Source organism: Chiloscyllium plagiosum, unplaced genomic scaffold, assembly GCF_037043375.1.
Source record: "Chiloscyllium plagiosum isolate Xiang-an unplaced genomic scaffold, Cpla_swu_hap1 HiC_scaffold_8, whole genome shotgun sequence".
NCBI lineage: Eukaryota > Metazoa > Chordata > Chondrichthyes > Orectolobiformes > Hemiscylliidae > Chiloscyllium > Chiloscyllium plagiosum.
The window spans coordinates 12,429,957-12,451,793 of record NW_028270146.1 but is presented as its reverse complement, the minus strand read 5'-3'; the positions used below and the strand labels follow the sequence as shown (position 1 = coordinate 12,451,793).

Here is a 21,837-nt window from a genome sequence, read left to right as displayed (position 1 = left end):
ATGTAGTCCATATAGCTGTGGAAGTCGGTGGGTTTGAAGTGTACGTCCGTGTTGAGTCGGTCGCTGGAAATGGAGACGGAGAGTCCAGGAAGGGGAGGGAGGTGTCCGAGTTGTCTAGGTGAATTTGAGATCAGAGTGGAAGGTGTTTGTGACATTGATGAACTGTTCAAACACCTCGTGGGAGCACATGGTGGCATCAGTACAGTCACTGATGTAGCGGACAAAAAGGTGGGGAGTGGTGCTGGTGTAGCTGCGGAAGATGGACTGTTCCACATATCAATAAAGAAGTAGGCATGACTGGGGCCTATGCGAATGCCCATGGCTACCTCTTTGGTCTGGAGAAAGTGGGAGGACTCAAGGGAGAAGTTGTTGAGGTTGAGGACCACTGACATACTCATTCGATTATCTGAATTGGTCCTCCAAAAACAGACCTCTCGGAATTCCCGCATGTGTCTTTGTTTGCCTGTCCCAGGATGGATGCATTGTCCCAGTTGAACTGGGGTCCCTCTTCATCTGTGTGCATGGATACCAGTGATAGCTGGTATAAAAAGGCAAATACAACATTAGCATTCATTTCAAGAGGGCTAGACAACAAAAACAATACTGTACTGCTAAGACTATATAACACTCTGGTCAGACCATATTTGGAATGTTGTGAGCAGTTTTAGGCCCTGTATCTAAGGAAACATATCCTTGCATTAGAGAGGGCCCAGAGGAGGTTCCAAAGAATGATCCCAGGGATGAAAAGCTTGTCATATGAGGAGCAGTTGAGGACTCTGAGTCTGTACTTGATCTGATTTCAAAGGTTGAGGAGGAATCTGTTTGAAGCTTACAGAATAATGATAAGCCTGGAGAGAATGAAGGTGGAGAACAGATTAGGATCAAGGGCACAGACTCAGAGTGAAGCATCAACTCTTTAGAACTGAGATGAGGAGGAACATCTACAGTCAGAGGATGGTGAATTAGGCCCATTTATATTAATCAGTGAGGCTCTGCCAGGGAAAAGTCACGCTGATTTAAATCACTTAAAAATACAGCTTGACTAGGTAAGCTGAATATATATAAAAACATGGAACATATGACTGGATGATAAGAATTATCTTGATTACTTCGATGGGCAATGAGATTAACACATGGGCCAGAGGGTGTTGGTGCTGCTCCCAATGCAAACTGCAAGGAGTGAATGGTGCACTCACTCAGCAAGTCCAGATAGAACAGGAAATTACTTAAAAGGCTTCCCATTAATCTACCACCTGATCATGTTCAGAGTCTTCCCTCTTTCAGTTAAACATAGTCACATATATTGTCACCCCTTCTGGGTTGGGAAGGAAATGTGAGATGTACCACTATCTCTTATCTTCAAACAAAATGTGTTTCTTCATCAAACAGATCACTTCCTCTGCTCTGTTATCTCCCACAAAGAAGGAACAAAATTGTTGCAAGCTTCTCACTGACTGTTCTCGCATAGCTGGGCTGCATAAACTGCTAAGATTGATATGTTAACACCCAGTGCAGCAATACTCGCACCCTGTTCCTGCCTGGAGTTGTTGTGAATTCAAAGACCTGCTAGAGGCTGGACAATGCCAATGCCCAGACTCTAATGAAGCTCATTAGGCTCTGATGTGTTGGAGTCAGGGGATGGTGAGGGGTGCTGGATGCTTTGGTGGATGCCTGGTTGTTTTGCATGAACCTTGTGGTCTGATGAACATTCCTCGGCACTTGGCACTTAGTGCAGAGCGTCATCTCAGAGCATATCCCTCACACTTACAGGGTTCCCAGTAGAAAGTCTGATCTCATTACAAGAAAACTCATAGGTTACAATTCAACATCTAGAAGAGTCCATCGATACACAGACACTGAGCACACATTGATAACATTAAAGGCTAAGACTCCTTTCCTCAAGATACAATTTAGAAGGATGAAGGAATAATCTCCACTTGCCGAATGGCTGCAGCACTACCAATGCTCAAGGGTTTAACTCCTCCTGGGATACCTAATCCACCACCATCAGCATTCATTCCTTTCAACACCAGCACGTGGTAGCAATTGCTGTATACTAAATGCAGCTAATAATTCATCAAGTTTCCTCAGACAGCAATTTCAGAATCTGAACACACTACCACCAAGAAACGCAAACATAGCAGATATTTGGGAGGACCACCATCTCAAGGCTCCCCTCCAGTCACAGATCTGTGACTTGGAACAAGATCACAGTCGCAGCAATGCCACGACATCAAACTACGGAACAATCTTTGTTGCAGCAATGTGATTTATTTATATATTAGTATAATTTATTTTTAAGTTTGGATTTTGGTTAGAACCTGAATGGATTACTCAAAGCTGAGGAAATCTAATCTCAACTGTAAAAAAATCAAAGGAAAGAGACTATCAAACCCTCAAGACCCTAAATTTAAAGAAATAGGTTAGCATCATAAGACTTATCTAATAATAACATCTGCTGGCATCAAAACACTATAATCCATTGACTATAATAATCGAGAAGGCAACATACCACCGAGTCCAGGGTAATTAAAGGTAAGCCACAAATGCTGGAAAACCATCACATGAATGAATGAAAAGATATTCAGAGATTTTATATATGCATAATCTGGACAGTTACATGAACTAAATTGCACTTCCTGAAAGATTAACAACTACGGTGAGATTTGATAATGGATTTTAGGGTTTTGAGAGAAATTGATAGGTTAAAGCGAGAGATTTCCGATGTGTGGAGAAACTAATCACAGCATCAGAGCATTACTACAGGGCAGCAGAAGGGCATTTGGCTAATCTTGCCTGTATTTGCCCTGTTATCTCGTACCAATCTCCTTCCTTTACCCCATGGCCCTGCAGACCATTACTTAGCATATACTCACAGAATCACAGCAAAATCATTCAGGACAGAAGTTCACAGACATTTCTTCACAAATAAAGTTTCAATTTTTAGTCAACTGTATGAATGGATACACAGCCAATGTCAATGACATTTGCATACAGGAAATTATTATCTCAATGATTCGTGGAATAAAACCTGAAGGGAATTCTGCATCTGTGACGTTGTTAATCAAACCTCCGCACTCCGTCCATGTATCAATTCAAATATCAAAATTGCCAATTGCTTCTCTGTTGTATCATTATCCAAAATAAAGAAATAATCCCTTTGCTTCTTTAGTAAACTCAAAACAATCTGTTTATTATGAATAAAACTTATTCTTAAAACAATTGGCAAATACTGGTTAACACCTGAGCTATAATCCTGAATTCACACTATATCTATAGAATTGTATAATAATATTTATGTTAAAAAATCTCTGTAGAAGTAATGATTTAATGAAAAGGGATGGGTAAAAAAAGAAACAAAGGATAAAATGCGATGACTTCTCACATCCCCCAGAAAGTGTTTGTGTCAATGAGAATGAATAACTGACAGATATAGATCAATGTTTGACATCAATTCTCAACTAAGTTTGAGACTCAGCATTTGATACCACCCAACCCTTCAGAATGTACCAGACAGGCAGAAATGTTACTTGAAAATCTTCTCTGGTTCCCAAAACCTTTCATTAGAAGCAGGTTTTCAGGAGACAAACATATAGCCTCTTTGGGTCTTTTTTACACTGAAACCTGGGTCTGTAAAAAGGATTCTGAGACCAAAAGTTGTTGCACAAAGGATAGCATCAAGGTTTCCTTTTCCTTCCAAAATCAGGATGTTTTGGTAATAAAGGTTATAAAGAACTTTACATGGCTGTTTCTCCAATGTCACGTGACTCTCAGTCACAACCCATAAACCATTAAACTGTTAGTTTCATTTCCAAGAAATCAGATAGAAAAAACACTTACCAATTCAGGTCCTCATCGGTCAATGTCTTGCAATTTTTTCTAGGTGGTCCTTCAATATTAAAATGTGTTCATCCTTGGGAAATGAAATACCATTCCAAACTGTGTTTCGTTAAGAGGTAGTCATGAAATCATATACAAAATAAGACACAAAAAAAATTAAACAAACATTTTCAGTCATTCACTCGTTATATAAATCTATACATTCTGGTTATTGGGTTGCTCACTTGGTTGGTGGGTTTGTTTTCAGATGTTTCAACACCACACTGGTTAGCAGCATCAGGGAGTAACATCATCAGTGAGCCTCTGGTGACACGTTGGTGTTCTGTACTGCTTGCTATGTGTCTTGGTCTGTTGTGGTGAGTGATATCATTTCCAGTTCTGTTTCTGAGAGGTTGGCAAATGGGGTCCAAATCGATATATTTGTTAATGGAGTTCCAGTTTGAATGCCAGGCCTCTAGGAATTCCTGCGCGTGACTTTGTTTAGCTTGTTCCAGGATGAATGCAATTTCCTAGTCAAACTAGTGTCCCTCTTTGCCTGTGTGCATGGATACCAGCGATAGTTGGTCATGTCTTTTGGTGACTAGTTGGTGCTCATGTTTCCTGATGGCTAGTTTCCTGCCCATCTGTCCAATGTAATGTTTGCAGTCCTTGCAGGGTACATAATATGTAAAATACCCTGCAAGGACTGCAACAAACATTGCATTGGACAAACCAGCAGGAAACTAGCCACCAGGATATATGAGCTGCCAACTGGACCTACATGTTAACCTGAAGAGAATTCTGAATTTGGACATTTGCGCTTCAGATTTCTGAAGCCTTTCCCCATTTAGAAAGTAGTCTACACCTCAAATGTTTCTATATTGTATTCCATCTGCCCACTCTGCTAGCCTATCTAAGTCCTTCTGCAGCCTCTCTGCTTCCTCAGCACTGCCTGTCCCTCCATCTATCTTGTATTATCTGCAAACATAGCAACAATGTCCTCAATTCCTGTGTCAGGATTGTTAATGTGTAACATGAGTAATTGTGGTCCCAGCAATCACCCCTGCACTGTCACTGGTTGCCATCCAGAAAGTTGGTTGCCAACCCCAACCATTAAACTAATGGACACAGCGGGGGTGGACATGGCGCACTGACCTCTACATCACTAAAGCCAGGTGCCAACTTGAAGACACCTCCTCCTCCTCCTGCCCCCTTGACCATGACCACACACCCCCCATCACCAAACCATCATCTCTCACACCACGCACAACCTCATCACCTCAGGGGATCTCCCACCCATAGCTTTTGACCTCATAGTCCGGAAATCCCACACTGTCCGGTTCTACCTCCTTCCCAAGATCCACACGCCTGACTACTCCAGCCGACCCATCGTTTCAGCCTGCTCCTGCCCCACTGAACTCATCTCCACCCACCTCGATAATGTGCTATCCCCCCGGTCCAGGAACTCCCCACATACATTCAGGACACTACCCACACCCTCCACCTCCTCCAAGACTTCTGTTTCCCTGGCCCCCAATACCTCACCTTCTCCATGGACATCCAGTCCCTTTACACCTCTATCTGTCATGTCCAGGGCTTCCAAGCCCTCCATTTCTCCCTCTCCCGACGTCCCCACCAGTACCCTTCCATTGACACTCTTATTTGTTTGGCTGAATTGGTCCTCACCCTCAACAATTTCTCCTTTGAATCCTCCTACTTCCTCCAGACGCACCAACACATCTCACCCTGATCTTAATATCACCTGAACCATCTCTGACACCTCCCTCCCCTTCCTGGCCCTCTCCATCTACATCAACGGTGACCAACTCAACACTGATATTTTCCACAAACCCACCTACTCCCACAGCTACCTAGATTACACCTCTTCCCACTCTGCCTCCTGCAAAAATGCCATCCCGTATTCCCAATTCCTCCGCCTTCGCCGCATCTGCTCCCAGGAGGACCAGTTCCACCACAGAACACACCAGATGGCCTCCTCCTTTAAAGGCCACAATTTCCTCTCCCACGTGGTTGAAGATGCCCTCCAGCGCATCTCATCCATGTCCCGGATCTCCCCAGGACCTCACCTTCCATCCCATCATCCTCCGCCACTTCCACCATCTACAAAAGGACCACACCACCAGAGATATATTTCCCTCCCCATCCCTATTGGCTTTCCGTAAAGATTATTCCCTCCTTGACTACCTGGTCAGATCCACACCCCCTAACAACCCACCCTCCCCTCCTGGCACCTTCTCCTGCCATCACAGGAATTGCAAAACCTGTGCCCACACCACCTCCCTCACCTCTGCCCAAGTCCCCAAAGGAGTCTTCCAGATCCATCAAAGTTTCACCTGCACTTCCACATATCATTTATTGTATCCGTTGCTCCCAATGCAGCCTCCTCTATATTGGGGAGACTGGACGCTTACTCGCAGAGCGCCTTAGGGAACATCTCCGGGACACCCGCACCAACCACCTCACCACGCCATGGCCGACCATTTCAACTCCCCCTCCCACTCCGCTGAGGACATGCAGGTCTTGGGCCTCCTCCATTGCCATTCCATTACCACCCGACACCTGGAGGAAGAATGCCTCATCTTTGCCTTGGGACTCTTCAACCCCATGGCATCAATGTGGTCTTCACCAGTTTCCTCATTTCCCCTCTCCCACGTCTCCTCCAACCTTCCGGCTCAGCACTGCCCTCATGACCTGTCCCACCTTCCAATTTTCCTTCCCATCTATCCACTCTACCCTCCTCTCCGACCTGTCACCTTTACCCCCACCTCCATCCACCTATTGCACTCTCAGCTACCTTCTTCCCAGGCCCACCCCCTCCCATTTATCTCTCCATCCACGAGGCTCCCAGCCTCATTCCTGATGAAGGGCTTCTGCCCAAAACATCGATTTTCCTGCTCCTCGGATGCTGCCTGACCTGCTGTGTTTTTCCAGCACCACTCTGATCTTGACTCTAAACTCCAGCATCTGCAGTGCTCACTTTTGCCTATCCGGAAAGAGACCCCATTATCCCTACTCGCTGCTTTCTGCCAGTCAGACAATCCTGTATCCATGCCAGTACCTTGCCCCCAATACAATCTTGTCTTATTTAGTGGCCGCCTGTGCAGCACCTTTGTCAACTGCTTTCTGGAAATCTAAATTGGTCATGTCCAATGACTCTCCTTCGTCTAATTTACTCATTACCTCCTCAAAGAATTCTAAGATTTGTCAGGCCTGACCTCTGCTTCATTAATCCATGCTGACTACATCCTATTTTACCGTGCACTTCCAAATATGCCACATTCTTATCCTTAATAATGGACTCTAAAATCCCACCAATGACTAAGGTCAGGCTACCGGCTGATAATTTCCAGTGTTGTGCCACCCTCCCTCTTAAACACAGGTGTTACATTAGCCATTTTCCAATCGACTGGGACTCTCCCTGCATCCAAAGATTCCTGATGTGAAGGTGCGGGTGTTGAACTGTGATGGACCGAGTCAGAAGTCACATGACACCAGGTTATAATCCAATGGGTTTATTTGAAATCACAAACTTTCAGAGAGCTGTTCCTTCATCAGATGAGATCACTTCACCTGATGAAGGAGCAGTGCACGAAAGTTAGTGATTTCAAATGGACAAATGATTCTTGAAAGGTCCCCTCCAATTCTTCCACAATCTCCTCAACTACCTCCTTCAGAATTCTGGGCTGAAGACCACTGCTCCGGGTGATTTATCTACCTTGCAGACCTTTCAGTTTCTCCAGTACCTTTTCCTTAGTGATGGCCACTGCACTCACCTCTGCCCCCAGTTCTGGTGTTCGACTGGTATCTTCCGACATGACGACTGAAGCAAATTAACTACCTGTTTGGTTCATCCACTATTTCTTTGTTCCCTTTCACTTCTCCAGCCTCATTTTCCAGTAGTCCAATGTCCATTCTTGCCTCTCTCTTACCTTTCATATATCTAAAAAGAAACTCTTGCAATCTTCTTTAATATTACTATCTAGCTTGCCCTCATATTTCATCTACTTCACCTTTATTGCTTTTTTGAGACATTTGATTCATGAAGCATTGCTCTGGTCTGATGATGTTGTGTCCTCATCCTCATGGCCTTTCTCAGTGTTTGAGTGAAATGTATGATAAACAAAACAAATCAATAATAGGTGTTTGTATCATAATTTATGCGAGCAAAGTATGTGAAATATAAGCATCCTATTCCACATTACCCACGAGAGTTATAGCTTGTTTTGACCCATGAATTACAATGAATATTTGTTAACTTTATTGAATGAATCTGCTGTATTTATTCATGATTACAATTTGAAATTGAATTACATTGAGTCCTGTGAATGATGGCAGGTTTAACAGGCTGATAAAGATGCAAAAAGATGATGAAAAAAAGTGTTGCATTGTTAGTTTACTCCCAGCAAATAATCCCAATTATTTAGCACAAATGATCAATAAGTCTCTAGTAATTAGTTCCACAGTCACCCTGAAGTGTCCATCTCCTGTTGATCTTAGATCTCCTCTGACGCTTTGTCAGCACCATTCCTGTTGGCTGCTGTAATGTTTTCTGTTAAATCTAAAGACAAACTTCCCTTCTTGATATGTTGACATAGGGTTGTCACACCTACAGAGCCTTATTTCCCTTTGCAGGTCCTGCTGAAACCCATGTCAAATCATTTGACGATCTCTGTATCTAAACGACAGCATTTGACCTGATCTCAAAACTGTATGCCTTTCTTGAACTGTCCTTCAGAAATGTCCCATGTTCAGAAATGGACAGTCAGTGCAGATAGAATAGCAACAGGAGTCATAAAAACATTTAAAAAGTGCAAGAGTAGGCCATTTGGCCTTTCGAGCCTGCACTACCATTCAATATGATCATGGCTGAGCATGTAATTTCAGTTTCTCACTCCCACTTTCTCGCTATTCCCTAAATCCCTTTAGCCGCGAGGTCTACGTCCATCTCCCTCTTGACTATATCTAAAGAGCTGGTCCCCAAATTCAGTGGAAGAGAATTTCACAGGTTCACAATCTCTGAGTGAAGAAATTCTTCCTCATCTCAATTCTGGAAGGCTAACTCCATATTCTGAGACTATGACCTCTAGTTCTGGCTCAGAGTGGGTATACAACCTTCCTGCTTGCCCTCCTCCTGGCTCAGGTGGAGCTGTGGGTCAGACCTGACCTTAGCGGGGTACAGAAGAAGATGAGGAAGATCTAGAGAAGAAATTTCAGAGTCCAGACACTTAGAAGCTGAAGGTGTGGTAGTGTCTGATTGGTTAATGGTGCAACTACTTGTAATCTTGTTCAGTTATGTCCAGAATAGAGTGAGCAGATCCTGATCAATACTCCTGGTCACCTCACCTTGGTTCAGAGGATTCTGAATCCACTGGAGACTGTTCAGAGGCATTGGGAGTGCTCACACTGACTGAAATATGGGAGCAGGAAAAGTAAACATTGAATAGAAAAGACACAAAATTGGGACAAGTATTTGTTAATGTTGAGAGCCTCAGTTGGCAAATTTTGCTGGTAAATGCTGATTACTGCCAAAACAATAATTTTGGGAGGTGGAAGTGTACATTGTGTGGTTGCTGCAGCTCATTTAACAGTTGAGGGTTCCCACTTGGTATTTTCTCTCACAATGAAGGAACCATACCCCAACAAACACCCTCTGGCAGCTGATAGAGATAGCCTTTCCTGTGGTCACTTCCAGTTGAAACAAAACATCAGAGGTGCTTACATCCCATGAATGAATAATAATAATAATATAAACATGCACAACAAAATAAGTACTCATAGAGTCATAGTTATACAGTGTGGAAATAGACCCTTCAGTCCAAATAGTCATTGACAACCACTTTCCCAAACTAAAGTAGTCTCATCTGCCTGTGCTTGGCCCATATCCCTCCAAACATTTCTTATTCATGTACTTATCTAAATGTCCTTTAAATGTTGTAACTGCATCCACTACTTCCTCTAGTAGTTCATTCCACACAAACCACTCTCTGTGTAAACAATTGTCCCCATGTCTTTTTAAAATCTTTCACCTCTCACGTTAATAATATGGGTGTAGGGTTGTTTTTCAGACTGGAGGCCTGTGACCAGTGGAGTGCCACAAGGATTGGTGCTGGGTCCTCTACTTTTCATCATTTATATAAATGATTTGGATGCAAGCATAAGAGGTACAGTTAGTAAGTTTGCAGATGACACCAAAATTGGAGGTGTAGTGGACAGCGAAGAGGGTTACCTCAGATTACAACAGAATCTGGACCAGATGGGCCAATGGGCTGAGAATTGGCAGATGGAGTTTAATTCAGATAAATGCAAGGTGCTGCATTTTGGGAAAGCAAATCTTAGCAGGACTTATACACTTAATGGTAAGGTCCGAGGGAGTGTTGCTGAACAAAGAGACCTTGGAGTGCAGGTTCATAGCTCCTTGAAAGTGGAGTCGCAGGTAGCTAGGGTAGTGAAGAAGGCATTTGGTATATTTTTTTTATTGGTTAGAGTATTGAGTACAGGAGTTGGGAGGTCATGTTGCGGCTGTACAGGACATTGGTTAGGCCACTGTTGGAATATTGCGTGCAATTCTGATCTCCTTCCTATCGGACAAATGTTGTGAAACTTGAAAGGGTTCAGAAAAGACTTACAAGGATGTTGCCAGGGTTGGAGGATTTGAGCGATAGGGAGAGGCTGAACAGGCTGGGGCTGTTATCCCTAGAGTATTGGAGGCTGAGGGGTGACCTTATAGAGGTTTACAAAATTATGAGGGGCATGGATAGGGTAAATAGGCAAAGTCTTTTCCCTCGAGTCAGTGAGTCCAAAACTAGAGGGCATAGGTTTAAGGTGAGAGGGGAAAAATATTAAAGAGACCTAAGGGGTAACTTTTTCACACAGATGGTGGTATGTGTATGGAATGAGCTGCCAGAGGAAGTGGTGGAGGCTGGTACAATGGCAACATTTAAGAGGCATTTGGATAGGTATATGAATAGGAAGGGTTTGAAGGCCAGGTGCTGGCAGGTGGGACTAGATTGGGATGGGATATGTGGTTAGCATGGACAGTTTGGACCAAAGGGTCTGTTTCCATGCTGTACATCTCTATGACTCTATGACTATGTCCCTTAGATTTGAAATCCCTTACCCTAGGGAAAAGACACCACCCCATTCACCTTATCGATACTTCTCATTATTTTATAAAGCTCTAAACAGTTGCCCCTGAACCTCCTACGCTCCAGTTAAAAATGTGCCAACCTATCCAGCCTCTCCTTAAAACTCAAACCCTCCATACCCGGCAACATCCTGGTAAATCTCTTCTGACCACTCTCCAGCTTAATAAAATCCTTCTTGTAACAGAGCATCCAGAACTGCACACATCACTCTAGAAGAGGCCTCACCAACATCCTGTACAACTTTAACATAACGTCCCAATTCCTATCCTCAAAGATCTGAGCAATGAAGGCAAGTGTGCAAAATGCCTTCTTAACCATCCTATGTATATGTGATGCAAACTTCAAAGAATTATGTACCTGAACCCCTCATAAGTTGATATATGCTGATACCAACTTTATACTGGCCTCCTGCAATGTTTATAAAGATGAGAATACAAATCAGTGATTGTGACACTGCTCACATTGCCTGCAGTTTTCAGAACTGCCAGGAGAGGGAGCTGCAAACTCAGGCTTGCTCCACTCATCAATGGCCATTCACCTTGTCTCCCTCAATAGTGTTGGAGACATTTCAGTGATAATGGGGCTGGAGCTAGTTCTGGTTATGCAGTAGCAATGACCTATTTCTGGATCAGACGTTTGAGGTTCAAGTCCCACCTGTCTCAGACATGTGCTATGAGCTGTTGAAACAAATTTAGTGAAAGGATCAATTTAAAATGTTTGCAGTGTTTCACTCCAAACACCTGAGGAATGACAATTTTGGAATTGGGTGGCAAAGGACAGATGAAAATGATTTAAAGTAGCAGAGAGCTGAAAATGACAGTACAACAAACTCACTGTGATTTCTTATACAGCTCTCTCCATGTTGGTGCAACATTTAGTTTAATTCAATCATTGTGAAATATCTGAGGATGTTTTACTATGTTAAAGGCGTTATTACAATGCAAACGGTTCAACTAAATAATTCAGATGGAATGGCAAAGAGAAATGAGCTTGAGAGATGGGTTCAATATTAATTCAAACTGAGGTTTTCATCTGTGATTGTTTGCCTTTTTGCACAAGAAAGGAGCTTGCTAACAGGATCGAGAAACCTTGCTAACCAACCCTTTGAACTTGGAGAGACAAAACAGTACAAGATGGGGTCGGCCACACAGTTGAAGCTCATCAGCAGCAGCCCAACATGGTAAACCTCAAAAATACTGTCAGCAAAGAGACAGTCGTACTCAAATATGCTTCGGACCAACAGGAAAATGTGATAAGGGGCAAAGCAAACCAGGAAAATTATGATTATCCCAGATACTAACTTTTTTATTCTTAATTTCCGCTGTCGTTCAGACCCACGGAGATTTTGCACAACCCTCAACAGTTTAAAGTAAGAATAGAGGAATAAAATCAAAGGGAGACCAAAGCCAATGGAGAGTTTGTAAATATTTAAATATTTGTCCTTTAGGCGCAGAGGATAATGTTCGAAACACAGGGTGTCATTCCCCTCGTCTTTACTGAGAACCTTGGAGCCCATGTAAATGGTGCAGACGGCTATCTCCTTGAGCCAGATGAGAATACTGATGAGCAAAGCTGCCTTCCTGCTGTGTATGAATTTAAATTTCAGAGGGTAAGCCACAACAAGGAAGCGGTTAATGGCAATGAAGCAGAGGAAGCCAATACTGATGTAAATATTCTGGTAGAGGAGCAGACCGCTGAAGATGCAAAGTTCCCGAGAATGTTGCCAGTCATCGTGCTGCAGCATGTACTGAATCCACAAAGGTAAGGAAAGGAGGTACAAAAGGTCTGAGATGGTCAGATTACAGAGATAGATTCCCAGCTCATTCTTCTTCTTGATCTGTAGGTAGCTGTGATACAGGGACAGCAGGTTGGTCGGGAGGCCAATGATGAAGACCCCAATGTAGACGGCGGGAAACAGGATCTGGTGGATCCTGTGGTCGATACTGCAGTTGCTGATTGTTCAATCCAACCCTGGAATGATCTGTCCAATAAACGTTTTTCAGGAGCTCCTGAGTTTGCGGTCCTCAAGCTTTTGTATAATTTTGTATTTAATACTTCTTCCCTGAAATATGTATCCCTAGGGGTAAAAACAGAGAATATGTTAAACAATATCATCATGAAAGGTAAAGCAGACAAAAAGGGCATGTGTTCACAGTGCCAGTGTCAGCTGTGTGAAAATTCCAGAGAATCTGCCTCATTCATGTGTTCTTTCCACATTAGCATTGCAATTTTTCAAAATACAAACTGTGTTTTGAATCATTTCTCAGCCTCTTCAGTGACATGACTTTTTTTCTTATTTTTTGTTCAGGTATCAGCATTAGTACTGAGGCTGGTCCAAATGCCCTGGAGAAGGTGATAGTAAACTGCCTTCTTGAACTCCTGTAGATAATTACACTCAAAGGATTGTTGCAGAGAGATATCCAGGATTTTGACCCAGCAAAACTGAAGGAATGTCATGACAGAGATAGATTCCCAGCTCATTCCACTGGCTGATCTGTTGGTAGTTGTGATTAGGCATGGCAATGTATTTCCAAGCCAGGATGGTGTTTGGTGTGGGGGCAACCTTGCATGTGGTGGTGTTCCCATGTATCTGCTGTCATTGTCCATCTGGGTGGTAGGGTTTGGGTGTGTGTAGGTGATGTTAAACTTGTTAAGTTTCTGCAGTGTGTCCTGTGGTCAGTGCACATTGCTGAAATGATGAAGCAGGGGCTCACTGCTACTTGATGCCATGTCTTAAAGAGTGGGCTGGATGGTACCAGAGGGACAGAGTGGGCATGCATGTTCCTGCTGCTCATGGTCTCTCCCTGACTGCACTGACCCACCCATTACCTGTATCCCATTCATCATTAGGGCGGCACGGTGGCACAGTGGTTAGCACTGCTGCCTCACAGCGCCAGAGACCCGGGTTCAATTCCTGCCTCAGGTGACTCTCTGTATGGAATTTGCACATTCTCCCCGTGTCTGCGTGGGTTTCCTCCCACAGTCCAAAAATGTGCAGGTGAGGTGAATTGGCCATGCTAAATTGCCCGTAGTGTTAGGTGAAGGGGTAAATGTAGCGGAATGGGTCTGGGTGGGGTTGCTCTTCGGCGGGTCGGTGTGGACTTGTTGGGATGAAGGGCCTGTTTCCTTGCTGTAAGTAATCTAATCTAAAAAAGAACCCTCAGCCAATTCCCCAGCAGCTCCATTTCAATTTCCAATCCATGTTCCAAACCTCTTCCCAGTCTCACCATTCCCTCTCTCAGTGTCTCCCTGCAAACATGCAATTCACTCCCTACTGCAATAAAATCACTCTGATCCTCTGCACAAGCAGAGCAGGAATGGTTGTTGGAATGGGGACTGTTGCAGATGGTCAGTGGCTTGTGACCACCTGACCACATGTGAAATGCCCCCTGCAAAGTGTGGGAAATGGGTTAGGTATGGCCCTGGGGATCCTTGGTTGAGAAAAAAGGTGGACATTTGTGAGAGCCTCTGTGGAAGGTGGCATTGTCAGAACAGATGCAACAGATACAGAGAAACTGGGAGAATAAATTTTGAAGAAGGGTCACTGGACTCGAAATTTAGCTCTGCTTTCTCTCCACAAATGTTGCCAGTCCCTTTATTTATTCACTCATGAGGCATGGCTATTACTGGCTGGGCCAGTGTTTATTGTCCATCTCTAATTGCCCTTGAGAAGATGGTGTTGAGCTGCTTTCTTCAACTGTGGCAGTCCATGAGCTGTGGCTAAACTCACAATACCCTGAGCGAGGGAATTCCAGGATTTTGACCCAGTGAGAGTGAAAGAATGGTGATATATTTCCAAGTCAGGATGGTGAATGGCTTGGAGTGGAACTTGCATTTTCATTTTCCATTTACATTCACGGTTCTTCTGACATTTCATGTCAGTTGGAGAATTTCCAGTTCACAGGCTCCAGCTGCCTCCTCTTCACCAGAGACATGCAATCCCATTACACATCCATGCCCCATCAGGATGGTCTCAGGGCTCTCCTCTTCTTCCTGCAAACCAGGCCCAAATTGTGCCCATTCCCCAACACCCTCATCTGCCTTGCCCAGCTCATCCTCACTTTGAACAACTTCTCCTTTAACTCCTTTCACTTTACGTAAATCAAAGAGGTGGCCATGGACATCTACGTGGGACCCAGGTATGAGTGTTTCATTAAGGAGTACATGGAACATTCCTTGTTTCTGTCCTACTCCAGCCACACACACACAAACACCGTCCCCCCACCACCCAAAGCTCAATCTCTGATACATCAATGACGTCATCGGTGATACTTCCCTTGCTTGTCTGGATTTGGCAAAATTTATTTCGCTTCTAATTTCCAGCCCACTCTCACCTATACCTGGTCCATCTTTGACTCCTCTCCTCCCTTGCTTGATGTCTCTGATTCCATATCTGGGGATAGGCTGGCCAGAGATATCCATTACAAACCCACTGATTCCCACTGTTTTCTTGACCATACATCCTCACACCCTGCTCCCTGTAAAGACTTGTTATAGACCAGGCCAGGCCTTCTCAAAACATTTCAAGAAGGTAGCCCAGACTCTAACTTTTCTCGTTGTTTTGAGCAGGTGTAAAGTGAATATTCCAGGAGGGATGCAGCTGGTCAAAACTCCTCGATTTTAGACAAAACACAATGTATTCACAGAATACTGAATGAAACACAAAGAAAAGAGAGCAGAAAACAGAGTAACATCACCTAGCTGAAAACCCAACAGATTATCTCAATCTACTACCGCTGTTCCAAATACTTGCAACAATCGCTGTAAACACCCCTTGGCAAAAAAGATAAAATCAACCACAGAGTCTTACAGCAGAGAGAGAGATGGCAGAGAGATTCAGCATGGAACACTTTCTTCCATGGAGCTGTATCTTTCAGCAGCAACCTCAAAACTGACTGACTGCTTGCTCTGAATAGCCAGTCTGCTCAAACCAAACCAGAGTATAACTGAGCTGGGAGAACTGACCACTCCACTTTCTTTGTGCAAGTTTTTTTTATTTAAAAGCTTCTGCAAATAGATAAATGCAGTCAAAACGGACCCTTTGTATTTACAACCCCTCTGAAAAAACACCCAGGGACAACCTACCTTGTTAAAGGAGCAGCATCGTTACACCCTCCCCCCATAAAATATTGAACCATCAATATTTAAAGATGACTTCATTTTAAAACCCTTTAAACCTACACTGTTAGTAGACTACCACATATATATATAAAATCATGCAAACATGCACACTAAAATATATTACAGTCTGTTTTACTCCCACCATCAAACACCTCCCTACCTCATCCCAGTCTCGACAATGTGTCAGCAATCATGTTTCCTTGTCCTGCCACATGCGCAATTGTCAAATGGAATGGCTGTAACAACAAGCTCCACTTAAACAGTCTGGAATTCTTATCCTTAAATTTCTCCACAAATTTCAATGCATTATGATCAGTGTATATGATTATCTCAGATACATTACTGGTAAGAGAAACATAGAAATGTTGTAATGCCAACACCAAGCTCAAAGTCTCCTTCTCAACTGTTGAGTATTTCTGCTGATAAATGTTCAATTTCCTGGACAAATATCTGTAGGTCTTTCTATCTTCTCATCGTCTTCCTGTAAGAGCACAGCACCAATCTACACACATCGATAACCACCTTGAATGGTTTTGCCTAATTAGACTTGGCAATACTGGGGCAGTGGTTAATACAGCTTTCAGACTGTCAGATTCCTGTCCACTGAAACATCTTGCATTTCTTTAGTAATTCAGTGAGTGGAGCAGCCACACTGCTAATGGTTGGTACAAATCTTTGATAAAATCCACTCAATTTCAGGAATTGTAGTACAGCTTTCTTTGTTGATGATCTGGGAAACTCCCCAATTCCCTTTGTTTTTGCATCCCGTGGGACCATTTGTCTATGTCCAACAATATGGCCCAGGAAAGTGACTTGGGCATTGGCAAAATCACTTATTTCCACACATCTCCCCATGCAGTAGTAATAATTATTTCAGTTCATTCTGATTTTCCTCTGGAAGGTAAGGCAATAACTTATCACAATTTTTGACAACTTCCTCATTGTCCAATGTAATTTGAGGAATTTCAAATTCAGAATGCTCTGAACTTAATTCTTCACTCTGTGTTGTAACCAATGACACAATCTTCTTTGACTTTCCTTCCCTATCAAAATACTTATTCAGCATATTCACGTGACAACTCTGTGAGATGTCTTTGTGTCTGGAGTCCTGATACAATAGTTCACCTCACTCTATCTTCTTTTGACTTGATAAGATCCACTAAACCTTGCTTTTAAAGGTTGAGCCATCACTGGAAGTATCTCCGATAGCAAAATTATGAGTTTTGATTTCTTGTCTGCTTCTTGTTTCATTGTACGCTGTGATACTTTAAATCCTGTCTAGCCAACTCCCCCACTCTATTTAATCATTCCCTAAATTCTTACACATTAGTCCAAATATGTTATTTCTGAATTTTGACTTAGAAATTTCTCCTTAATCAATTTTAGCATCCTCTCACTTCATGCCCAAAAACTAATTCAAATGGACTGAACTTGGTTGATTCATTTGATGCATCTCTGATCGCAAAAAGTACAAACAATCATCGGGATAGTCTTAACTATATGTCCTCAACATGGTGTCTCATGTCTGATGCCACTTTTATAGCACTCCCTGCGATTCTGGATGGTATGCAGTAGATTTGAAATGTTTTATTCCTAAGGTGTCCATAATTTCCTTGAATAATTTTGATGTGATGTTTGACCCTTGATCTGATTGTCCCTCAGTGGGTAGTCCATATGTAGTGAAACATTTGAGTAACTCCTCTACAATCGTTTTGCATAATGGAATGGCCTCTGGAAGTCTAGCAGACACAACCATTATTGTTAACAAATATTGATTCCCAATTTCTCTCATAGAGGGGTCCTTTGCAATCAAATTAAGACTGTTATAAAAGGTTCCTCAAATGCAGGAATAGTATTAAAGGTGTGGGTTTTATTAACTCCTGTAGTTTTCCAATTATCTGACATGTATGACATGTCTGGCAAAAATTCAACTACACCCTTGTGCACTCCAGGCCAGTAAAAATGTTGTATTTTAGCTTGGGTTTTCCTTACACATAAATGATCCCCTATTGGTAGTTCATTCCTCACCTGAAACACCTCCTTTCTATAACCCACTGGCAACATGACTTGATGAACATCTGCCCATTTCTCATCTATCTGAATATGTGATGGTCTCCATTTCTTCTTTAAGACATCATTTTAAGCTAAGAGCACACCGGGATACATTTAGATTCTTCTTCTGTGTCTGCTTTTTGATACAGTTGGTTTAGTTTCTCCTGCTTCTGCTGTTTTCCTGAACTAAGGACATCTGCTTTGTCACCTATCTGCTCCTGTTTTGTGACAACCATTTGATCACACAGGGTCTTTGGTAATTCCACTTCAGCCTTCTTATCTGTATTCTTTGATCTCTCCTGTTTCCACTGGTGACTTGGTGACCTCATTACCACACAGTCACAAAAAAATCCCAGGATGTGTGTCCTGCAATAGCCCGAGTTTCCACTGGCTTTTCAAACACAGCAGACAACATTTCTACCTGTGAACCAGCGATATCATTAGCAAGGACAAATTGTATTCCCACAGCTGAGAGTTTGTCCAGTCCTCCAACCATGACTTCCCCACATTTCACTGGAAACCCTAACTTCACTCTATATAACTGAGCGCTTATGGTCTCAGCGTGAATTCCTGTTACTGGCACTTTTTCTGGCAATAGTCCTTCAGAGGTACATGTCGCCTCATCTTTCAACATCAAAGATTGAAAGAATCCTGTATCTCGTAATATTGAAACCTCTTTACCTGCTGCTCCTGGTCTATACCCTTTGCAGGTATATGGTTTGAAAAGATCTGGCACTTCCTCCTTAACCAATCTCCAACCAGTTGTACATTCTGGTGCAGCTTTTTACCCTCCACTGTGCTTTCCGTTACCCTCCAACAAAATTCACTGGCTTATCTGTTTTCCTACATCTCTCTTCCCAGTGCTTTTTCTCATGCACCAATACTGATTTCATGCGGCCTATCTTATTGCAGTGAAAACACCAGAGCTTTTTAACCTCTCTTTTCCCTTCAAGGGTTTCTCTTTTACCCTGTGGTAAGTTATCCTTGTGATCTTCACCGAGATCCACCTTCCCCCCAGTTTCTATCCCTGGTGGATTGAAATTGATGTTGAAGCCAAACAGTGATTTATGAACCAACTCATAATCATCAGCCATTTCAGCTGCTAATCTTATTGTTTTAACTCTCTGCTCTTGTGGAAGAGTTATCACTATTTCAGGAAGTGAATTTTTGAACTCCTCCAAAATAATTGTCTCTGTAAGAGTGTTATAGGTTTGCTCTGGTTTGAATGCCCTTATCCACAGATCAAAATTACTTTCTTTGATCCTTTCAAACCAGAGTCCCTCCTTAAATTCCTGAAACGATGTCTGTAGGCTTCTGGCACAAGTTCATATGCACTTCAACTGGCTTTCTTCACCTTCTCACACACCCCAGATACCTCCTCTGATGGTGATGTGACCTCACAAGCTCTACATACAAGTTTTGTTTGGATCAACAAAACCCACATAATCACTGGCCACTGCATTTCTTTAGCCACCTTCTCAAATGAGATGATAAAGGCTTCTGGATTCTTCTCATCAAATTTAGGCAATGCATGAATATATTTAAACAGTTTCTCACCAGGCCTTTGGTTCCCATGGGTTTGCTCATCCTCACTCTCTTCCTCACTGAGCTTATGTTCAGTCTTCATCCCCATCCATTTAAATTGACTTTCCTGTCTAAGTGCCAGTTTCTGAAGTTCAAACACTCTCTCTTTCTTACTTTCTTCTCTCTCCTTTTCTCTCTCTCTTCCACTTTTTATTTATTCTGCTGGGGTCTTTCATTCTTTTTCTCTTTCCTCAGCTTTTAATCATAATTCAAACAGTTTCATTTCTTTTGCTCTGTCCTTGTCGTTTTCCGCTAACTCAAACTGCTTCATTTTTAATTGAATTTCATCCACCTCCAAAGATTCTGATGGTGTTTTCAGCAATTTAAAACACTGAGCTATTGCTGTAATTATCTCTCCTTTTCTGATGGAAGGAGGCAGATCCAACTCCAGTATGTCGGCTAATCCCAGCAGCTTGGCCTTACTTACCTTTTCTAAGGTCCCCAAAGTCACTTCTTCCGACCCCAGAAGACTCTTAGTAACTGAAAGAGCTATTGCTATCCCCAGCATTGTTTAAACCAATAGAATTCAACATCCAGAACAAAAGACATGAACATCTATGACTCGCTGCCTTTGCATTGAGCAATCCTAATCCCAAATCGGAATTATAGGACAAATCCTGCACAAAACTCCCAATCTGTTATGGACCAGGCCAGACCCCTTCAAAACAGTGCAAGAAGGTCGCCCAGACCCTAACTCTTTGAGTTGCTTTGAGCAGGTGTAAGTGGATATTCCAGGAGTGATGCAGCTGGTCAAAACCCCTCACTTTTAAACAAAACATAATTTATTCACAAAGTAACAAATGAAACACAAACAAAAGAGGACAGAATACAGAATAACTTAATTTATCCAAAAATCCAACAGATTATCCCAATTTAATGATGCTGTTCTAAATATTTGCAACAATCCCCGTAAACGCCCCTTGGCAAAAAAGGTAAAATCAAACACAGGGTCTTACAGAGGAGAGAGAGAGATGGCAGAGAGATTCAGCATAGAACACTTTCTTCCATAGAGCTGTTTCCTTGAGCAGCAACCTCAAAACTGACTGCTTACTCTGAACTGCCAGACTACTAAACCCAAATCAAACCATACCAAATCCGAGTAAAGCTGAGCTGAGAGAAGTGACCACTCCACTTTCATTGTACAAGTGTTTGTTTTTATTTAAAATGTTTCTTCAAATAGGTAAACACAGACAAAACAGAGACCCTGTCTTTATGACCTCTCTGAAAAAAAAACCCAAGGACAACCTAACCTTGTTAAAGGAGGAGCACCATCAGAGTCTCTATTCCATTCTCCCAGTTCCTCCATCTCTTGCAGCTGTTCTGATGATGTTAACTTTGACATAGGGGCCTCTGAAATCTCCACCTTCTTCCTCAACCGAGGCTTCCCCAGCACCGTAATTGACAGGGCCCTCAGCCAGGTCCAATCCATCTCACGCACTTCACTCTCAGCCACTCTCTTCCTTCTCACAACAGCAATAGGGTCCCCCTTGTCCTCACCCACCATCCAACCAACATCCCCATCCCGAGGATCATTAGCTCCCACTTCTGCCATCTCCAGCAGGATGCCCCCAACAGACACATACCCCCTCCACTCTCAACCTTCCATAGGTACATTGACTCCAGGACACCTTGATCCTATCTTCCTCTCCTCCCAACAGTCTCCCACAGACCCACAGCAGCTTCCCCTGCAACTGCAGAAGGTGTATCACCTGCCTGTTTACTTCCTCCCTCCTCACTGTCCAAGGGCCCAAACACACCGTCCTGGTGAAGCAGCGCACTTCACTCAATCCAGTCTACTGCATTCGCTGCTCACAATGTGGTCTCCTGTACGCATGGGGAGACAAAATGCAGGCTGGGCAACCACTTTGCGGAACACCAACATTCCATCGACTAAAATTACCCGAGCTTCCAGTTGCCTGCCACTTCAACACACCACTCTGTTCCCTGGCCCCAACATTTGTAACTCAGGCTTGCTGCAGTGCTCCAACCAAGCTCAGAGCAAGCTGGAAGAGCACCACCTAAGTTTCCACTTGGAGACTCTACAGCTTTCTGGACTCAATATCAAGTTGAACAATTTTGGGGTGTGAGGTACTTT

At 43.1% G+C, this 21,837-nt stretch overlaps 1 protein-coding gene across 1 annotated transcript; it reads right to left on the bottom strand.

Annotated features, from left to right (window-relative positions):
* Nucleotides 1–7,984: 7,984 nt before the first annotated feature.
* LOC122553922 (G protein-coupled receptor 68-like) lies at nucleotides 7,985–21,294 on the bottom strand. Its single transcript, XM_087989516.1, has 2 exons — nucleotides 20,993–21,294; nucleotides 7,985–12,937 (listed from the first exon to the last, which is right to left on the bottom strand). Exons 1-2 carry the CDS (start codon nucleotides 21,292–21,294, stop codon nucleotides 11,995–11,997), a joined length of 1,245 nt encoding a protein of 414 aa, XP_087845642.1. The 3' UTR covers nucleotides 7,985–11,994.
* Nucleotides 21,295–21,837: the final 543 nt, after the last annotated feature.

What these genes read in the sequence shown, in the direction of transcription:
- LOC122553922 (XM_087989516.1), bottom strand. Translation starts at nt 21,294, where the DNA reads ATGGCAGAAGTGGGAGCTAATGATCCTCGGGATGGGGATGTTGGTTGG. An exon ending in GGTGCTCCTCCTTTAACAAG is followed by an intron (nt 12,938 to 20,992) that starts GTTAGGTTGTCC and finishes TTGAACAATCAG; the next exon opens with CAACTGCAGTATCGACCACA.